We start from the raw sequence: 17,385 nt of genomic DNA, 5'->3' as shown, positions 1-17,385 counted from the left end.
AGAGCAGAGAGCCCAATGTGGGGCTCTATCCCAGGACCCTGGGATCATGACCTGAGCTGAAGGCAGAGGCTTAACCCACTGAGCCACCCAGGCGCCCCAAGTTTTTTTAATTTTTATTTATTTATTAAAGATAGAGAAAGAGTGAGCACAAATGGGGGGAGAAGGAGAAGCAGACTCCCCACTGAGCAGGGAGCCTGATGTGGGGCTGGATCCCAGGACCCTGAGATCATGACCTGAGCCAAAGGCAGATGCTTAACTGACTGAGCCACTCAGGTGCCCCAAACAGCCAGTTTTATACACATGGAGAGGGAATGTGTAAATGGAGGAAAAGTCAGGACACAGCATGGAGACCCAGAAGGGTGGAAAATGTGTAAGAGGGTAGGAGATGTGGAGGACAAGTGAGAAGCAGCCACATACCTTTAATTGACATACTAAAGGAAAAGAGAGAAAGGATGGAGCAAAGGCAATACTGGAATGAACTATGGCTGGTTCTAGAATTCATGAAGGACACCAGTTCACGGAACAGTGAGGAAGGACAGATTTTTCAGTAAACTGGTCCATAAATTTGGACCCCTCTCTCACATCACATCAGGAAATCTCCTCCAGATGAGTTGTTGCTGTACCCACAGCACCTATCAACTGAACCGGGCACTTCTGTGGGTGACAGGTGGGCACTGACACGCACACAGGGGCATCAGAACATGGAAGAGTATTAGGAATGTGATGTTGAGAGTAAAACCAGGCACCAAAGAATGCAGATCTCGTAGATCAGACATTCAATTAGATCCCCCTTAACACAAAATTTAGAAACAGCTGAAATTAAATGCTGTTTCAGGATCAGTATTTGGTAGTGAAAGAAAAATGGAAACCAAGGAAGTGGTTTCCATGAGTGAGTAGGGAGGAACGCGGTCTTAGCAGGAAAGGACCGTGAGGGCTTCAGTGTGGGCCAGGCTCCATATCTTGACTGTAATAGTGGTTTCACTATTACATACTCATGGAATCATTGTTTTATTATAACATGCCTTTGGATTCTATATACTTGTTTTATCTATATGCTTTATTTTATCATTTTTTCAAGTTTGAAAAAGAAAAACTATATATACAGAAACAACACTTTCTCTCTCCCGAGGCCTGGCAGACCTGAGATGGAAGATTCTGGAAGATGGGGACTGAAATGGGGAGACCAGTCAGGAGACTCTTGCAGTAGGGCTGGGCCTGGCTTATAGTTGTGCTCCATTGATGCCCGCTTACTTGACTAACTGAAGGAACACCATGATCTCGCTGAGCAGAGGGGAAGCAGTCTGCTACATTCCTTCACTACCAAGGGGCTGGTAACCCCCAGGGACATTGCCTGCCCAAGAGAATGTCTGGGAGAGGCAGTGCCTCCCACCCAGGGACAAGTGCCCGTGATATCTGGATCTGGGGCTCCCCCAGGCTCAGGCCCTCCTGAGGCCCCTGTCCCATCACTTCAGGCCGGTTTCCCACTCAGGGTCACTGCTTCTCTCCCCAGCTGCAGTCTTCGAGAACCTGGATTCCTCTGATGTGATGGACACACCTGCCTTTCCCACTGTGCTGAAGTTACTGGAGGTAGCCCGGCCATTGTGACTTCCAGCTTCCATTTCTGTGAGGGGTCCCAGAGGCCTGGGCTCACAGCCCTCCAACACTTGATTGTCATTAACCCTTCCCAGGGTTCCTACTCCTGTCCCCAACCCCTCTCCTAGCTCTCAACTCAATCCCTGCACCCATCTGGGCACTGCAGGCACTGAGGGCCACAAAGAGGGTGGGAAGCAGTGTGAGCTACTCTTTAACAAAGCAACAAAATGATCAGCCTGGCTTTAACACCCATTTCTTCCCAATTCCTGTGCCCCTGCTGCTCTCCAGTGGCCTTCACTCAGCATCCTCACTCCCCACCCCACCTAGTTCCCAAGCTTTCCCTGAAAGGCCACATAGCCTGGGGCCCTTATACGTGGCCCTTCTCTACCTCCCTTCAGCAAGCCTCCACCTGAGTTGTGCTGTTCTGGGAAAGTGGAATGTGCTCATATCAATAGCCCTCCAGGTTATTACAGAGACCGAACGGAGTCTGGACTTGGAGGAAGAATGGCAGCACTGGATAGAGAAATATCTTTGCCCTGGGGACATTATAATATCCTCCCTATCACACCCCATTGACAGTTCTGGTGGGGAATTGATAGCATCAGAAGCAAACAAGCAAAGCAATCACATTTTGCTGCAGGTGTTCTTTATTTGGTTCACGGTTCTTTGGGTTCTTGCTGGCTCAGTGCATGGTGAGAAGGACTGGCCCATCCAGAGTCTTCTTGCTCCCTTAGGCCATCAGTCTCCAAGCAGGAGTGGCTTCAATTGGGGCATATCCAGAGGTCAATGGCCTGGCCTCAGAGCCCTCCCTGCCCATTGTTTTCCCAGGTCTGCTTATGGCACCAGCCCCTTCCCCAGACCCCAGAAGACAAGCATAGAGCTGGTAAACCAAACAGCCAGCATGCCCAGGACCCACTCAGCTTGTGCATCCTTCTTGAACATTCTGACACCCTGGTGTTTAGACAGATGCTGGGCCAGGGCAGACAGAGGCTGACCCAAACCTTCATCTGGCCTGACTCTGCTGGATGGCCCCACAGGCATCTCCCACCCTCTCAGGCCTCGGGCATAGAGTGTCCAATCACAAGAGAGAACAAGTAAGTCTTAGGCACGGAGCCAGACCCTGCCCTGTTAACTGTGATGCGAGTTCCCACCTACCTTTCCAGGTGGAGTACCAGGTGCTCCGGGACTGTCTGATCAAGCATTCCATCATCATCCGAGGGGAGTCTGTCACCAGGCCCCTGAACATCACCCAGGCTGCAGACAGGAGGGATGCCTTTGTCAAGGTACAGAGTTGTGGGAGAAGGGGCTCACATATCTCTCTCTTGAACACGGCTTCTTGCCCTGCTGGGGAAGAGTAGGAAAGAGCAGAGATGCCTGAGTGAGTCCTGACACTGCCAGTCACCTGTCTGGTGATGGTGGGCTTCCTGGCCTTTCTGGCCTTCAGTTTCTTGCCTTTAAAGTAGGGATAGTGCCCTCAGTCCGTCCATGAGATCCGCGTGCGTGCAGCCTTTGTAGGTGAGCTTAGCAACGAGGGGCTGCATTCCACTTACGCTCAAAGCCCATGGGCTTTACCCCATGTCTCCTCAGGGCATCTATGGGCACCTCTTCCTGTGGATTGTCAAGAAGATCAACACTGCGATTTTCACTCCATCTGCCCAGGACCCCAAAAATGTACAAAGATCCATTGGCCTCCTGGACATATTTGGCTTTGAAAATTTCCAGAAAAATAGGTATGAAGATCTCATTTCACCTGCTTTCAGAGAATGGGAGATCAGCTTAGCTCCTCTCTAACTGAGCAAGCTGGAGGGTAAACATTCTGCCCCCCACTGCCCCCGCCATGAGACCAGGAGCAGGGACCCCTCCCACCTTCTCACAGATGTGAGTGTGCTCTGCAGGCCTGAATGTGCCTGCAGTGAGACAGTCTGTGCACCCCTCTGACACCCCCCCACAGTGAGCTACAAGCATCCCGAAGCACGAGGCTGAAGCCCCAGCATTTATCACCTCTTTTGAGCCATCTGCTCTCCTAATGAACTGAAGTGAATGATCACATGAGGCTGGGGTGAACTGCATCTTTAGATGAACTGTCATACTAGGCAGTGGCAGAAAGCAGAGGATGTGTGCCCATCTCTGACTTTGGAGTTTGGCCAGGGTAAGACAAGGCAGGATACCTCTGATCCTGCATCCCAGTGTCCCAGCACCCCAGGCAGGAGGCAGGTCAGAAAAGTGAAGCCTAGCTGGGACTGTGATGAAGGCTGGGGAGAGGAGGGGACAGGGTGCTGAAGAGAGTCAGGCAGTGGAGCTGAATGAGGATGAGTGATGCCCTGAGGCATTATCAAGTGGCAGGAGGATGACAGATCAGGAAAATAAGGACCTTGGGACAAGTAAACAGGAGCACTCTGGGATTGCAGAATCCCCAGCCATGGAGGGGGGCAGGGTGAAGGCCTGCTCACTGGATGCTGGAGGATGGGCAGGGCTGGCAGAACTCAGCCCAGTGCAAGGGCAGCTCTAAGGCACAGAAATTCAAGTGTGATTCAGATCATTGGTTTCTGTTCTTAAGAGGGACAGCTGAGTAGACCACACACGTTAGACAGCTTGGAGGTGGACAAATAACTGGTTGCGGGGGATCCGGTCATTTATACAGGGACCTTCCTTGAAGGAGCCACAAGCTGGCTTTGCTACAGGGCAGCAGTCACCTCCTGCAGGTGGCCACTGAGCACTCTCCAGGCAGTGTGCTAGGAGTGGGGGACACGGTGGACCTGTCCCCTCACCTCTTGGGCTAACAGGTGTTAAACGACCAGGCTCAGGTATGATGAGGATTTGCATATATGAGCAACCCATCCTGAGGAAGAAAGTGAGAGCCAAGGGTTGAACAGAATGAGCTGGGCAATGAGGAAGGAGAGGAGGGTGGTAGCAAACGTGAGACCACTCCAAGGCACGGAAGAAATGGGTACCTTCACAGCACCATGGGAAGGAGGCCATGGTGACCCAGGCCACTTCCTGGGAGCTGCGGGGAGGCTTTGTACTGTATCTCTGTCTGAGGAGAATATGAAAACAGCGGGAAACCTGGGAGGATTGGAAACAGGGGGACAAGTGGGGCCTGCTCTCCAAAGAGCTCCCCCTAGCGGCATGCGGAGATGGGGGGATGGAGGGAGCCAGCAGGAAGCCACCCCCGGGTTTTTCCCAGTGAATAAGGGGGCCTGGACACGGGCCTCTGCCCATGAGTAGAAGAGAGTACACAGGTCAGGGTACTGTGATAGAGAGAGCGGGGACCAGACTTCGGCAGCTGACTGGAACTGGGGAGGAGGCAGAGAGAGGTGTCAAGCGTGACTCCTTGGTTGGTGACTTGAGCCAGGGGTGGTGAGTGGAGGGATCATTTCTGGAGGTGGGGTGCCCAGGAGGAAGAGCAGCTGGAGGATGGGGCGGGAGCAAGGAGTCTGACTGATGCAAAGCAGCCCAGCAGTCATTACCGCTACCTGGTCTCCAAAATCTCATCTCAGCCCCTGGGGCTGGGGCTGCTACAGGACACCTAGTCCCCTAAGGATGATCTCATGATGACATTCTCCTAGTCTGTCTGCCGTGGGCTGGAGGAGGTGATGGTGGCAGAGACAGAGCAAAGAGGTAGTACACACGTATGCGGATGCGTGTCTGTGCGCATGCATGCATGGCCGGATGCAAATGGCTGGTGGTCAGCCCTTCAAGCCAGCTCCAACAGGGAGCGAGCTGATCTTGCTCCACCTCTGGGTGTGCATTCCCTCCACAGCTTTGAGCAGCTCTGCATCAACTTTGCCAACGAGCACCTACAGCAGTTCTTTGTGCAGCACGTGTTCACCATGGAGCAGGAGGAATACCTCTCGGAGAACATCGCCTGGGACTACATCCACTACAATGACAATCGGCCCACACTGGACCTGCTGGCCCTCAAGCCCATGAGCATCATCTCCCTCCTGGACGAAGAGAGCCACTTCCCACAGGTAAGCCCCTGAGCCTGTGGACCCTCATGAGGGTGGAGACCCCTGCTCCTGGCTCTTGCCCTCAAGGTTGGGAAACTCCCCTGGGGTGGCCCATGGGTCCCTAGGTTGCTGAAAACTCTACCAGAGATTAACAGACCAGCCCCAGCCTAAGCAACCTCCTCACCCGGAGGCTCACCAACCCCACCCTCACCCCCTCTCCCCAGCAGCATGACATTGCGGTCACTGATTATTTAATCTAAGAACTCACCCCATGAGGGGATTGCTAAGCACCCATGGGCCAAGGGCTTCAGGGGTGCAAGAGAGGGAAATGCTTGCCTGCTCGCCCTCAAGGAACTCTGCCTATCCTTAGGGCAGTAAATTTTCAAAATAGTAAGAGTTCAGAGTCCAGAGAAGGGTGAAACCAGGGTCAGGGTACCTAGATAATTGTAAGGAAAGCTGGACGGGGAGAGCTGGCACTGGAAGTTGGCAGACCCATTCTCTGCTTCCAGCTTGGTCCCCATTTACTGCAAGCAGTCACCTATCCCTGGGCAGCAGTTTCCCATCTGTAGAAGGGTCCTCAGTCATTCTGAGCCCGGTTGCTTTGCCCCTGTGAGGAAGCCCCTGAGCCCTGTGGATGTGCCAGCTGACCTCCCCATGGCTGGACTCTGGGATGTCAGCCCATAGGGTGTCTGTGTTCTTCCAGGGGACAGATACCACCATGCTGCAAAAACTCAACAATGTCCATGCCAACAACAAGGCCTACCTGCAGCCCAGGAACATCCATGATGCCAGATTTGGCATCACCCACTTTGCGGGTGAGGTGTACTACCAGACAGAAGGTACGTGCAGCTCCTCTCTCCTTCCCCTTCCTTCCAAATCTGGATCATTCCAGAAAGGCCATGGGAAGAAAGCTTGAGAGAACATGGTCATTTTGCAGAGCAAGCAATGTGATAGAGGGAATGGGATGGACCATGCATGGTTTGTGATAGCAGAGATAGCTATCAGTGACAGCTCTATTGAGACATAATTCACATACCATGTAATTCACCCATTTTAGCCTCAACTCAGTGGTCGTTAGTATATTCACAGAGGTGGGTAACCATTGCCATAAGTTTAGAACATTTTCATCACTCCAAAATGGAACCTCCAATTAATCATCAGTCTGCATTTTCCCCCAATCCTGGGCAACTGATAATTTCCATCCCTATGGATTTACCTGTTATAGACGTTTCATAGAAATGGACCCAGTGCAATGTGTGGTCTTTGTGGCTGGCTTCTTTCATTTAGCATAATGTTTTTAAGGTTCGTCCATAAACTCATATATATCAGAAAATTATTTCCTTCTATTGCAGTATGATCATATTCCACTGTGTGAATATAGCACATTTCATTTATCTCTTTGTCAATTGATAAACATTTGCATTGTTTCCACCTTTTGGCTATTATGAATATTGCTGCCATGAATACTCACATGCAAGTTTTTACGTAGGCAAATATTTCTACTTCTTTGTGGTATATCAGTATATATATGTATATATACTGATATAGGATATATAGGATATATCAGTATATATACTGATATAGGTAATTCTATATTTATCTTTCTGAGTAATGACTGTACCAGCTCACATTCCCACCAACAATGTATGAAGGCTCTAATTTTTCCAAATCCACTTGCTATTGCCTGTCTTTTTTATGTTACCACCCCAGGGGATTTGAAGTGGTATCTCAGTGTAGTGTTGGTTTGTGTTTCCCTGATGCCTTGAGTATCTCTTCATGTGCTTATTGTTCATTTGTATATCATCTTTGGAAAAATGTCTTGTTCAAACCCTTAGCCCATGTTTTAATTAGTTGTCTTTTTATTATTGAGTTGTAAGAGTTCTTTATTTATCCTGGATATAAGTACCTTATCAGATATGTAATCTGCAAATGTTTTCTCCTGCTCTCTGAGTCATCTTTTCACTTCTTGATAGTGTCTTTGAAGCACAAAAGTTTTTCAATTTGATAAAGTCCAATTATCTATTTTTTCTTTTGTTGTTCATGCTTTTGGTGTCATGACTAAAAAACCACTGTCTGACCCAAGATCTACCTCTGTGTTTTCTTCTAAGAGTTCTTTAGTTTTAACTTTTTATTTAGGTCTTTGATTCATTTTGAGTTAATTTTTATTTATGCTAAGATAGGCTCAGGCATGGTTTTGACTGGAGTTTTGACTGGAGGCCTGGGGTGATTAAATCTATTGGTGCTCTTCGAAAAATGAGAAAGGTAGTCAGTGTACAGCTGTGGTCAGGATAATGGGTCAGGAAGCCATAGCAGCATCTCTGTGGCTCATATGGAGAAATGAGGAGGAGCTCTGGTCTGTATAACTGGAAACTCAAAGTCAGGGATGATCTGTGCATACTTTTCAGTTGGAGAAACAAGGCAGTAGGAGGGACTGACACTTTCACATTAGAAGAGGTGAGGTGTTGGGAGATCAGGGATCATTTCTATTGTAGAATGAGAAGGTGGTGGCTCCTTCATTGTCCCCACCTGGCCCTGGCTTTGGGGCTCTTCAGAAAGGGAGAGACCAGAGCTAGCGGGACCTGCAAAGTCCCAGAATATAATACACTGAGTCCATCCCAACCTCCATCGGCAATTCAAGGCCAATTTTTATTATTTGAAGTGACATAAAACTATTGTTGTGTATGCTATGATCAAGACAGCTTCTTTGTAGACTTTCTGAATGGAAAATTCTATTAATGTTCATTAAAGGTGAGCCTGCTAGTTTTTCTTTGGGTGCCATGCTATGCTGATGAACTAAGCCCCACTTACTCTGCCTACTGGGGGATTGAGCCTGGGGTGCCTCAGTACACCCCTCCCTTTGAGAACTCCCCAAGTAGGGGAGGCTCTGCCTAAGCCTAGAGAGGCACAGAGTGCCACCAAGTGTCTGCTCATCCTCCATCTGCAGAGGGCAGCCTCCCCAGCATGCAGCTGGGAAAAGCGTTTGTGTGCACAGCACATGCTCGCTCTTGTCACCCCCAGTTCTGTGAGTCCTCATGGTGCCCTGGAGCTCCTGGCACAGTGCCTTCCCCCCACAGGCACTGGGGGCAGAGGTGGGGAAAATCGGCTTCCTTCCCCCTGACTCAGTCTCCCTAACCCCCAATCAGGCTGTGCAGGTTTGCACAGAGCACCCCCGTAAAAGATGGGGTGACTTAAAGGGGCACAGTGGGAGAGGAAACTCAGGGCCATGCCCTTGTGGGGTCAACTCTAGATGTCCCAGGAGTGTAGCCCTACAGCAGACCCCAAACCCTCACCAGCCTGGTTTTGAGAAGCAGCTCTTCTTCATCACCTTCTCGGTGATCCTGTGTCCCATTTTAGGGCATGTCCATTCTTACCCATGCCCAGAATCATGCCTCTGTTAATAGTTGGCTAGGACTGCCATATCAAATTTTCCCAGGTAGGAACAGAGATGCACTTCCTCATGGTTCTAGAGGCCAGAAGTCCAAGATTAAGTTGTGGGTGATTCCTTCTGATGTTTCTGGCATCTTTAGTGTCTCTATGCATCTGTGTCCTAATCTCTTCATATAGGACACCAGTCACACTGGATTACAGCCACCCAAATAGCCTCATTTTAACTTAATCTCCCCTGTAAAGGTCCCATCTCTACATATAGTCATAGTCTGCGATACTGGAAATTAGAATAAAAACATATGGATTTGGGAGGGATGCAACTCAGCCCCATAACAATGCCCCCCCCCCTCAATTTCTGGATTCTCAGTCTTCTTGCTGGAGGGAACTCTGGCCCTAGTAGGACCTTCTAGGACTGCAGAGCAGGGCTGGTGGAGGGGCCAGGGCTACCAGGCCCTCAGATCCTCCTTAGCAAGCACAGATATGTTTGGTTCCTAAACCCATTCTGTTAGAGAGCACACATACACTCACACACACATTCACACACTGCCTAAAGGGATACATTCTGTCCCAAGACCTGTGCAGTTTGAACTCATAATAAGAAGGGAAATGTGCCCTAAGGACCTCCTGATCAGAGCCACAAACCTATCCTTCAGCCAGTAAGACAAGTGGTATAAATGCCTTCCCTCTTTCCATTTTGGGCTCCCAGAAAGAGCAGAGTAGCTTCCCCCCTACGCAGGTTTTGCAGGACATTGGAAGTAACAACCCCCCCCCCCCCCACCGCCACCAACAACACACTCACATAGACTGGCTGGCTGGGGCTGTATGCAGATACTCCCAGAGCTGTCTGGGCTCAGGGGCAAGGGCAGGAGTGGCCACGCCTCCCTCTCCAGACTACAAGCTCTCTGGACATTACCAGGCTGCCAGATTTTCAGGGCTTACTGGTGGGGGAGGGAGGCTTCTTCACTCTGTCCTTTAACTCCTTTTCTTTGTAGCTTCTTTTAATGAATAAGTAGTTGCCCCAATCAGATCTGCTCAAGGTCACCAAGAAATTTAGTGGGCCAGAGCCCTCCTGAGAGCCCCCAGCCATCTCACTGCAGGGAGACCTAAACTGTATCATGAAGGGATGCACCATCTGCTATGGCCACTGGTCAGCTCTGGAGCTGGTTGCTGTGTACTTGGCAGTTACTGTGATGGCTATGGCTGGAGGTGTCGGACCTGAGGCACTCCTGTCCATCGTGCACCCAGGGAGAGCTCTGGCTGGCAAAGAGGAGGAAAAGTCCTCAGGCCACCCCCTGACCTGAGTAGTAGGGCCCATGAGAAAGGTCCCACAGAGACCAGGGGATCCCCAGGAGGGCCCTGAGGAGCCTCCTGGAATAGACAGTCCTTGAGCTGGTCTTGAGAATGAGCCGGAGCTGGCTCAGCTGGATAAGCAGGAAAGAGTGTCCAGCAGCAGCTGGTGGGGGCTGGAGGTGTGGGAGAGCTGGAGCCTCTGGGGTGCTTTGGCACCAGTGGGGTACAGGGCCACGGGGGCCCCAGGAGATGAGGGAGGGGATGAGGCGCCACCATGCTCTGATAGCAGAGAATGGGTTCAGGCAGAGTAACACAGCAGCGTGCAGCTCCAGGATGGTCCGTTCCCGGGCCATGAGCCTAGAAGTGTGGGACAGAGAGCAGAGGGGTGGGCTGTGATTCAAGCAGAAGAAGTGGCCATGGCTTAGACAGGGGGTTGTGGTATGGATGGTGGGTGCAGGGGCTGGAGAGTTTAAATGTGGTGTGACACACTGGTGCTGGGAAGAGCTGAATTCAGGCCCCAGGTGCAAGGAGCTCTGCTGACTGGACAGGGAGATCAAGGGAGGGATGGAGAGGGCAGCTTCGGTGGGGGCTCCTCCGGGCATCTTGAGGTAACCGGAGTCCCCACCTTATTGCTTTCCGTTCCCCTGTGGGTCAGAGGGGATGGCTGAACTGGGCTTACAGGTGGGCTCTCCTTCTCCCACAGGCTTCCTGGAGAAGAATCGAGATGTACTGAGCACAGATATCCTCACCCTGGTCTACTCCTCCAAAAACAAGTTCCTGAGGGAGATATTCAAGCTGGAGTCAGCAGAGACCAAACTGGGCCATGGTACCATCATCCAGGCAAAGACAGGGAGCCAGCTCTTCAAGGTGGGCTCCCATGGGTGCCCTGCCAGTGCCTTCTGGGTCTCTCAGCCCTTAGGGCCTCGGGACTCAGACGTGCATGCACAGAGACCTATCACCTGGGGTCTCAGTTGTTTATTCAGGGGCCAGAAGTGAGTGTAAAACAGGAGTGGGGTACTGCTACTGCTGTGTGGATGGCGGTAAGGGGACAGGTACCTGTGGATGTGCCTGCTTCTAAGTGTGTGGTGGTCCGGTGGGGGCACATCTGCTTTCGTTCATTGTATTTTTCTATATTGATCTCTGTGCATATGTTGTATGTGTGTGTGTGTGTGTGTGTGGTGTGTGTATTGTGTGGTATGTGTGTACAGTGCGTGTGTTTTGTGCAGTGTCTGTGGGGAATATGTGTGGTGTATGTGGTATTTGGTGTGTGTGGGGATTGGGGTTGGGGGTGTATTTTGTGTGATGTATGTGGTGTTTGTGGTGTGTGTATGGGTATATGTTTGTTGTATGAGATATGTGTGGTATGTGGGGGAGTGTACTATAGTACATATGGTATGTATGTGTATGGTGTGGGGGGTGGAGGGTAGTATATGTGGGGTGTGCGAGATGTGTGTATGGTATGGGATTTGTGGTGTGTGCACATGTGTGCTATGGCATGCGTGACATGTATATGTGATATGTGACATGTAGTGACATGTATGTGTCTGTGGTACAGTATGTATGTTTTCTGTGCATGGGGTGTGTGGTGTGTATGAGGGTGTGTGCGCTATGGTGTTTATGGTATGTATGTGGGATGTGTGTGTTATGTGTGGTGTGTGTGGGCGGGTATGGGGTGTGTGCTGTGGCAGCAGAAGCACTAAGGGCTGCTGACAAGGAAAGTGGGCAGCAGAGAGCCCCTAGTTCTCCTCAGGGCAGCCTAGGATTTCCTGGGAGGGTGAGGGTCTGCCCACCCACTCCTTGCCTTGCTTCCACCCCTTAAGAATGACTATTCCAGAAAAGCCTCATGCATCGTCTAGTGAGGAGCTCCTCCAGCCCCGGCCAGTGAAGCAGGGCTAGCTGCTAGTGGTTCGGGAATTGGAGTATAGACTGAGGAAACTGCACTCTGTGCCTTGCATTCAGCACTTCCCACAATGAGATGCCCTTGACCTTTCATTGTGCTCCACCTGACCTCTGGAGGAGGCCTCTCCAGAGACCTCAGGACCCACCATGTGCAGAGCAGGCCTGGGGAGGCACCAAGGAGCCATGAGGCTGGGCAGGAATTGCCCCAGTCTGGACCTAGGTGGAGCCAGGCTGGACCCTGTGTCTCACTGAGCCAGGCTAAACTCTCCCCACCTGAGGCCAGAGTACAGGCTTGTCCTGGCTCTGCAGGGTGGGGCGGGGGGCAGAGAATGTCCTGGAGATTTCAGGGAACAAGAGGACAGCAAGGGAAATGCACATTATTTTACAAACCAGGACAACAAGAAAATGCTGCCCATTGATATTACAAGGTGCTGATGATTGCATTCTCTTTTCAGAAGTGTTAAGACTTGTGTCACCAATTAATGCAATTTGGCACTACATACCTTTGCTAGGGTGCATTTGACTTGGGAAGAGTTTGATCAGAGTGCATCACCCAAGATCAGCATTGCACAAAGCACACACTGAGCCAGCTGGGGACTTGCGCTGGCTTCTTCTTGCATCCATAATTTTGTCACATCTACTTTAAAACAATACACATGGGTGTGCCTGGGTGGCTCAGTCGTTAAGCGTCTGACTTCATCTCAGATCATGATCCCAGGGTCCTGGTATCAGAGCAAGCCCCTTGTCAGGGCTCCCTGCTCAGGGGGAAGCCTGCTTTTCCCTCCTCCACTCCCCCTGCTTGTATTCCCTCTCTCACTGTCTCTCTCTCTGTCAAAAATAAATATATAAAACCTTTTTTTAAAAAAATAAAATAAAACAATATACATGTACTACAATCTTAAAATGTGCACTATAAAACATTTTTTTAAAAACATACAAAACCGATACAAAAACTAAAAACATAGAAGGGTAGAGGTAAAAAGTGAATGTTGCCAGTTTTCATATTCTTTCCCACTCTGTTGTATCATCTTGCACACCCCACTTGAGTAACCCCCACCCCTGAACAGGATACCTTGTCCCATCTTACCCACCAGAACCTATGATGGGCCAGTGTATGAGGGGCTGAAAGAATGCAGCCCTGCCTATCTGGGACCTTGGCAGAAGCCTTCACCTGGGTCAGCTGTGCCCCAGGCCGAGCTGCCCAGCCCCTCACTTATGCCTGTTTTTCTGCCTGCAGTCCACAGACCCCAGCAAGCGGCCCTCCACGTTGGCCAGCCAGTTCAAAAAGTCCCTGGACCAGCTGATGAAAATCCTGACCAGCTGCCAGCCCTACTTCATCCGCTGCATCAAACCCAACGAGTACAAAAAGCCGCTGGTAATGAGGGGAGGCTAGGGGCATGCGGGAGAGGGAGGGGGCATCTATTAGATGAGTCTGATGGTATCTAGGGTCACATCTCTCCCTTCAGTGGGCCTGGTCAGCATGAGAGCTCTCTGCCCCCATTCTAGAGATGGGGACACTGAAGTAAGGTGACCAGTCTAGACCATTGAAAGATCAGTGACTGGCTAGGCTTTCGATAACCCAGAGCTCTGCTGTCTCAGTCCACCATTCAGGCTGTGTGCACTTGGCCAGGTGATTTACTTCTTTGAGTCTGTTTTCTGTAAAGTCAGAATTGTGCCTGCCTGGGGGAGGGGGTGGAAGCAGCAAGAACTGTACGTGATGTTTTGGCAAATCTGCATGTGTAAACCCCTTTCAGTAAGGCGCTAAGGGGCCCGCAACTGGTAATAGAATGTCAGAGGCTGACAAGCCAATGGTCACCAAGACCTGAGGCCAAGCGGCTCTTGGCCAATCAGCTCTTTGAAGAGTGGTTTTATCCGCATATATATAGTGTGGAGTGGGAGCCAGGTGCCTGCCCAGGAGTCCCAGATCTGTGGGCTTGGGGATCCCACCCAGAGGCTGAAATTCAAGACTCCCAAACTGGGAGATGTCATCTCAAGGGAGATAAAATGACTCAAAATATTTTATAAGGGGAAAAATTAATATTACATTAATTATATTTTTTAATAGAATGAAACTATAGAAAATTGGGACTGAACTAGGAAATCTAGAATGTACCTTCCTTAGAGGTACAATACCTATATTTAGATAATAACTGTGCTCCCGGAGGCTCTCTGCCCACACCCACATCTCCTGCTTGCGGAGCTGTGAGATGGAGGGCGGGGCCTGAGGCTGATGTTCCTGTTTCCACAAGTCTTTCAGAGACCGAGGCTGCTATAAGAGGGAGGGGAGGGGGCGGGGGGGGGGGAGGGAACAGAAAGGGGCGGGGGTTGGGGGGCGAGGGAGGGGGCAGAGGGAAGGCGATGGAGGAGGGAAGCAGGGGTAGGCAGGCAGGCTCAGTGTTTAAACCTGGCTAAGTCACTTGGGAGTGTTGGCCCTGAGCCTCAGGGATCTGTTTTTGTTTTGTTTTGTTTTTTAATTTTTTTAAAAGATTTTATTTTTATTTATTTGACAGAGAGAGATCACAAGCAGGCAGAAAGGCAGACAGAGAGAGAGAGAGGGAAACAGGCTCCCTGCTGAGCAGAGAGCCCAATGTGGGACTTGATCCCAGGACCCCGAGATCATGACCTGAGCCGAAGGCAGCGGCTTAACCCACTGAGCCACCCAGACACCCCTAGGGAATCTGTTTTTAAACTGGAGCTAAGTACTCCACCAGGTAGGGCTGTTGTAAAGATTAAATGAGAAACACTGAGCCCACGGGAAATGCTCAATAAATGGGAATCAATTAGTTGCGAAAGACTAAATGCCATAAGCAGTTGTTTCTGTGGCTCTCAGTGTTTCCAGGTGGGTAACTGGCTCCTGGTGGAGTTCCAGATTTGAAGGTGTGCCCCTAGTCCCCAGACATTCCTGGCTTGGAGGTTGAGAGAAGGTTCACTAGAGGCTGAACTATATAGAGTCTGGGGTGGTGGCTGAGTCCCCATACCCCTGTGAAAAGCATCAGGCCCATAGTCCTGTTGGCCACACCCGTCTTTGGGTGGGAGGGGGAGGGGGAGAGAGACTAAACTAGAATAGTTTCTGACTCCAGGTGGGAAATGTATTCCTCCATTCTGCTACACTGTGGGAAGCAGAATGGTGCCGGAAGTGCTGCAGGGGTGCCCACTCCAACACAGGCAAGGCCAGGAGGAAACATTTAACATGACAAATGCAAATGACTTTTATATTCATAGCACTTTGCTTATCCTGAGAATGAGGGAAGTATTTAGTGTTCTCCTGGATGTCACAGTTTGTATGTTATCAACTTTTATCTCCTCAGAAACACTTTCAGGACTTTTCAGTGACTTCACACCAAATACCTCTCTCTTCAAAAGAGACTTTTGGTCAAACCAAGCATTGTTGAGTTGTCTTGCATCTGGGGATGGCTGCAGGGCTGGGGTTGCCTCGCAGAGCCTCGCAGACATGGCCACCATGTGCCAGGGCTCAGAGAGTGGGCTTCCCTCTTTTGCCCCCACAGCTCTTCGACCGGGACCTGTGCATCCGGCAGCTGCGCTACTCTGGCATGATGGAGACTGTGCACATCCGCAAATCGGGCTTCCCCCTCCGGTACACATTCCAGGAGTTCTCACAGAGGTTCGGCGTGGTGCTGCCCAGCGCTGTGCGCTTACAGGTGCCTGTTGCCCTCCGCCTCAGCAGACTGGCCCTAAGAGGCAGTAGTGGTAACCCTCAGAACCCTTTCCACCTCCAGGTACCCCAACCTCCAGTCCCAAGGGTGTCCTCAAGCTGCCCTCCTGAGGCTAAGGGTCCCTTCCCAGACTCCAAGCTTTGCAATGACCCTTGCTCCTCCCTTCCTCTTATCTCCTCCCGCCCCAGGTCTCACTCCCTGGGTGTCCTGGAAGTGAGGGAGCCTCTAGAGGCTCACATGGTCACACTCACTGGATGAGGCCAGTGGCTGGATATGTTGGTTCTAGTAGGTGTCTGCGATTTAAAGCACATGGTAGCAAGCTGGAGAGATGATGTGTGGCTGGATTGCTATTTGAGACAGGAGGTCCTTCCCATCCTTCCTCAAATAACAGTCCTGAATTTTGGACTGCGCAAGTACCCAACAGCCACACCGAGTCTCCAGGCCTGTAAAGCATGGTGGCCTTGATGTTCCAGGTCCTGGGTGCTCCCTTGGGCCCCATCCTTCTTTGGAAGTGCCTGAGCCTGTGTCCTTGCTAAGCAACACTGACGGTGAAACCCAAGAGAGGAGGAAGACTTGAATCCCAGAAAGCCTTTGAGAAGGGACCCTCCACCCTCCACCTTGGGGTGGGGTTGGGGGGCTGCTCCAACTCCCCTGAGTCACTCCTGTCTTCTCTTTGGCAGCTTCGAGACAAAGCTCGCCAGATGACTCTGCACATTGCTGAAATGTGGCTGGGAACAGACAAAGAGTGGAAAGTGGGAAAGACCAAAATCTTCCTGAAGGTGAGCTTCTGAATGTGCTGGTCCTCGGTCTCCTCCTTGGGGCTGTTCCCATGCCCACCAGGTAGCATCCCCTCACCCATCCTGAGCCAATGCCATGGGAGACTGTTCCAGGTTTGGCCCCCACCCTGAGGCATCCCTGTTGTAGAAAGCCATGCTGGAGCCATGCAGGGGGCAGGCAGGAAGGAAGGCAGGGGGAGGGCTCAGTCCAGCCTGCAGAAGTCCAGGAGGCTTCTCAGAGTGGGGCATCTAAGGCCAGACCTGAGGATAAGGAGGAGCTGCTCCAAGCCACCAAGCAGAAGCAAGAAGGAGCTCAGGGTAGGCTCCCACAGTCCCTGAGAATAGGCCTCTTTCTCTATGCTAGGAGCCGGACCAGGGAAGTCAGACTGGGGGAAGCTCCACCTCTTTAGAGCCCTGGGATCTAGTGCTTCAGTAGAGGGAATCCATTTGCTGATTCCCCCTCACCCCAGAAGAGCTTGTCCTTGGGCAGACGCGTCCAGGCTGCACCACCCACTTCCTACCTCCATCTCTCACAACTTACAGGAAGGCCCAAGTCACACAGAAACAGCTTGTGGCTAACAGGCTCTAGCCCCTGAACCTGGCCTTTGGGCCCTCCAGGACCACAGGTTGGGTCAAGAGCGACTGAGGAGAGAAACTCCACATTCGCTAGCCTTGTAAGCTCTGGGTGGGTGAGCAAAGAGAGAAAGAGGAGGGAGAAGAGAAGGTCAGTGCCAGAAGCATGCTCTGCCAGCCTCCCAAGCCCCACCCCATCCCTACCACCCCTTCCTGAGTCCTCCACTCCCTCTACTTCCACAC

General features: G+C 51.2%; 1 protein-coding gene across 1 annotated transcript in view; it reads left to right on the top strand.

Moving 5' to 3' along the window:
- The window catches only part of MYO7B (myosin VIIB), an 81,204-nt gene that overhangs the window by 25,987 nt on the left and 37,832 nt on the right, over window positions 1-17,385 (top strand). The window contains exons 9-17 of the mRNA XM_059394550.1: window positions 1,511-1,587; window positions 2,757-2,876; window positions 3,181-3,323; window positions 5,354-5,564; window positions 6,247-6,382; window positions 10,924-11,087; window positions 13,357-13,494; window positions 15,626-15,778; window positions 16,474-16,572. Of these exons, the coding sequence (XP_059250533.1) occupies window positions 1,511-1,587; window positions 2,757-2,876; window positions 3,181-3,323; window positions 5,354-5,564; window positions 6,247-6,382; window positions 10,924-11,087; window positions 13,357-13,494; window positions 15,626-15,778; window positions 16,474-16,572 (1,241 nt within the window). The remainder of the gene's footprint in view (window positions 1-1,510; window positions 1,588-2,756; window positions 2,877-3,180; window positions 3,324-5,353; window positions 5,565-6,246; window positions 6,383-10,923; window positions 11,088-13,356; window positions 13,495-15,625; window positions 15,779-16,473; window positions 16,573-17,385) is intronic.

Source organism: Mustela nigripes, chromosome 3, assembly GCF_022355385.1.
Source record: "Mustela nigripes isolate SB6536 chromosome 3, MUSNIG.SB6536, whole genome shotgun sequence".
Taxonomy (NCBI): Eukaryota; Metazoa; Chordata; class Mammalia; order Carnivora; family Mustelidae; genus Mustela; species Mustela nigripes.
The sequence above is the reverse complement of the archived record's forward strand: the minus strand, read 5'-3'. Positions and strand labels throughout refer to the sequence as shown.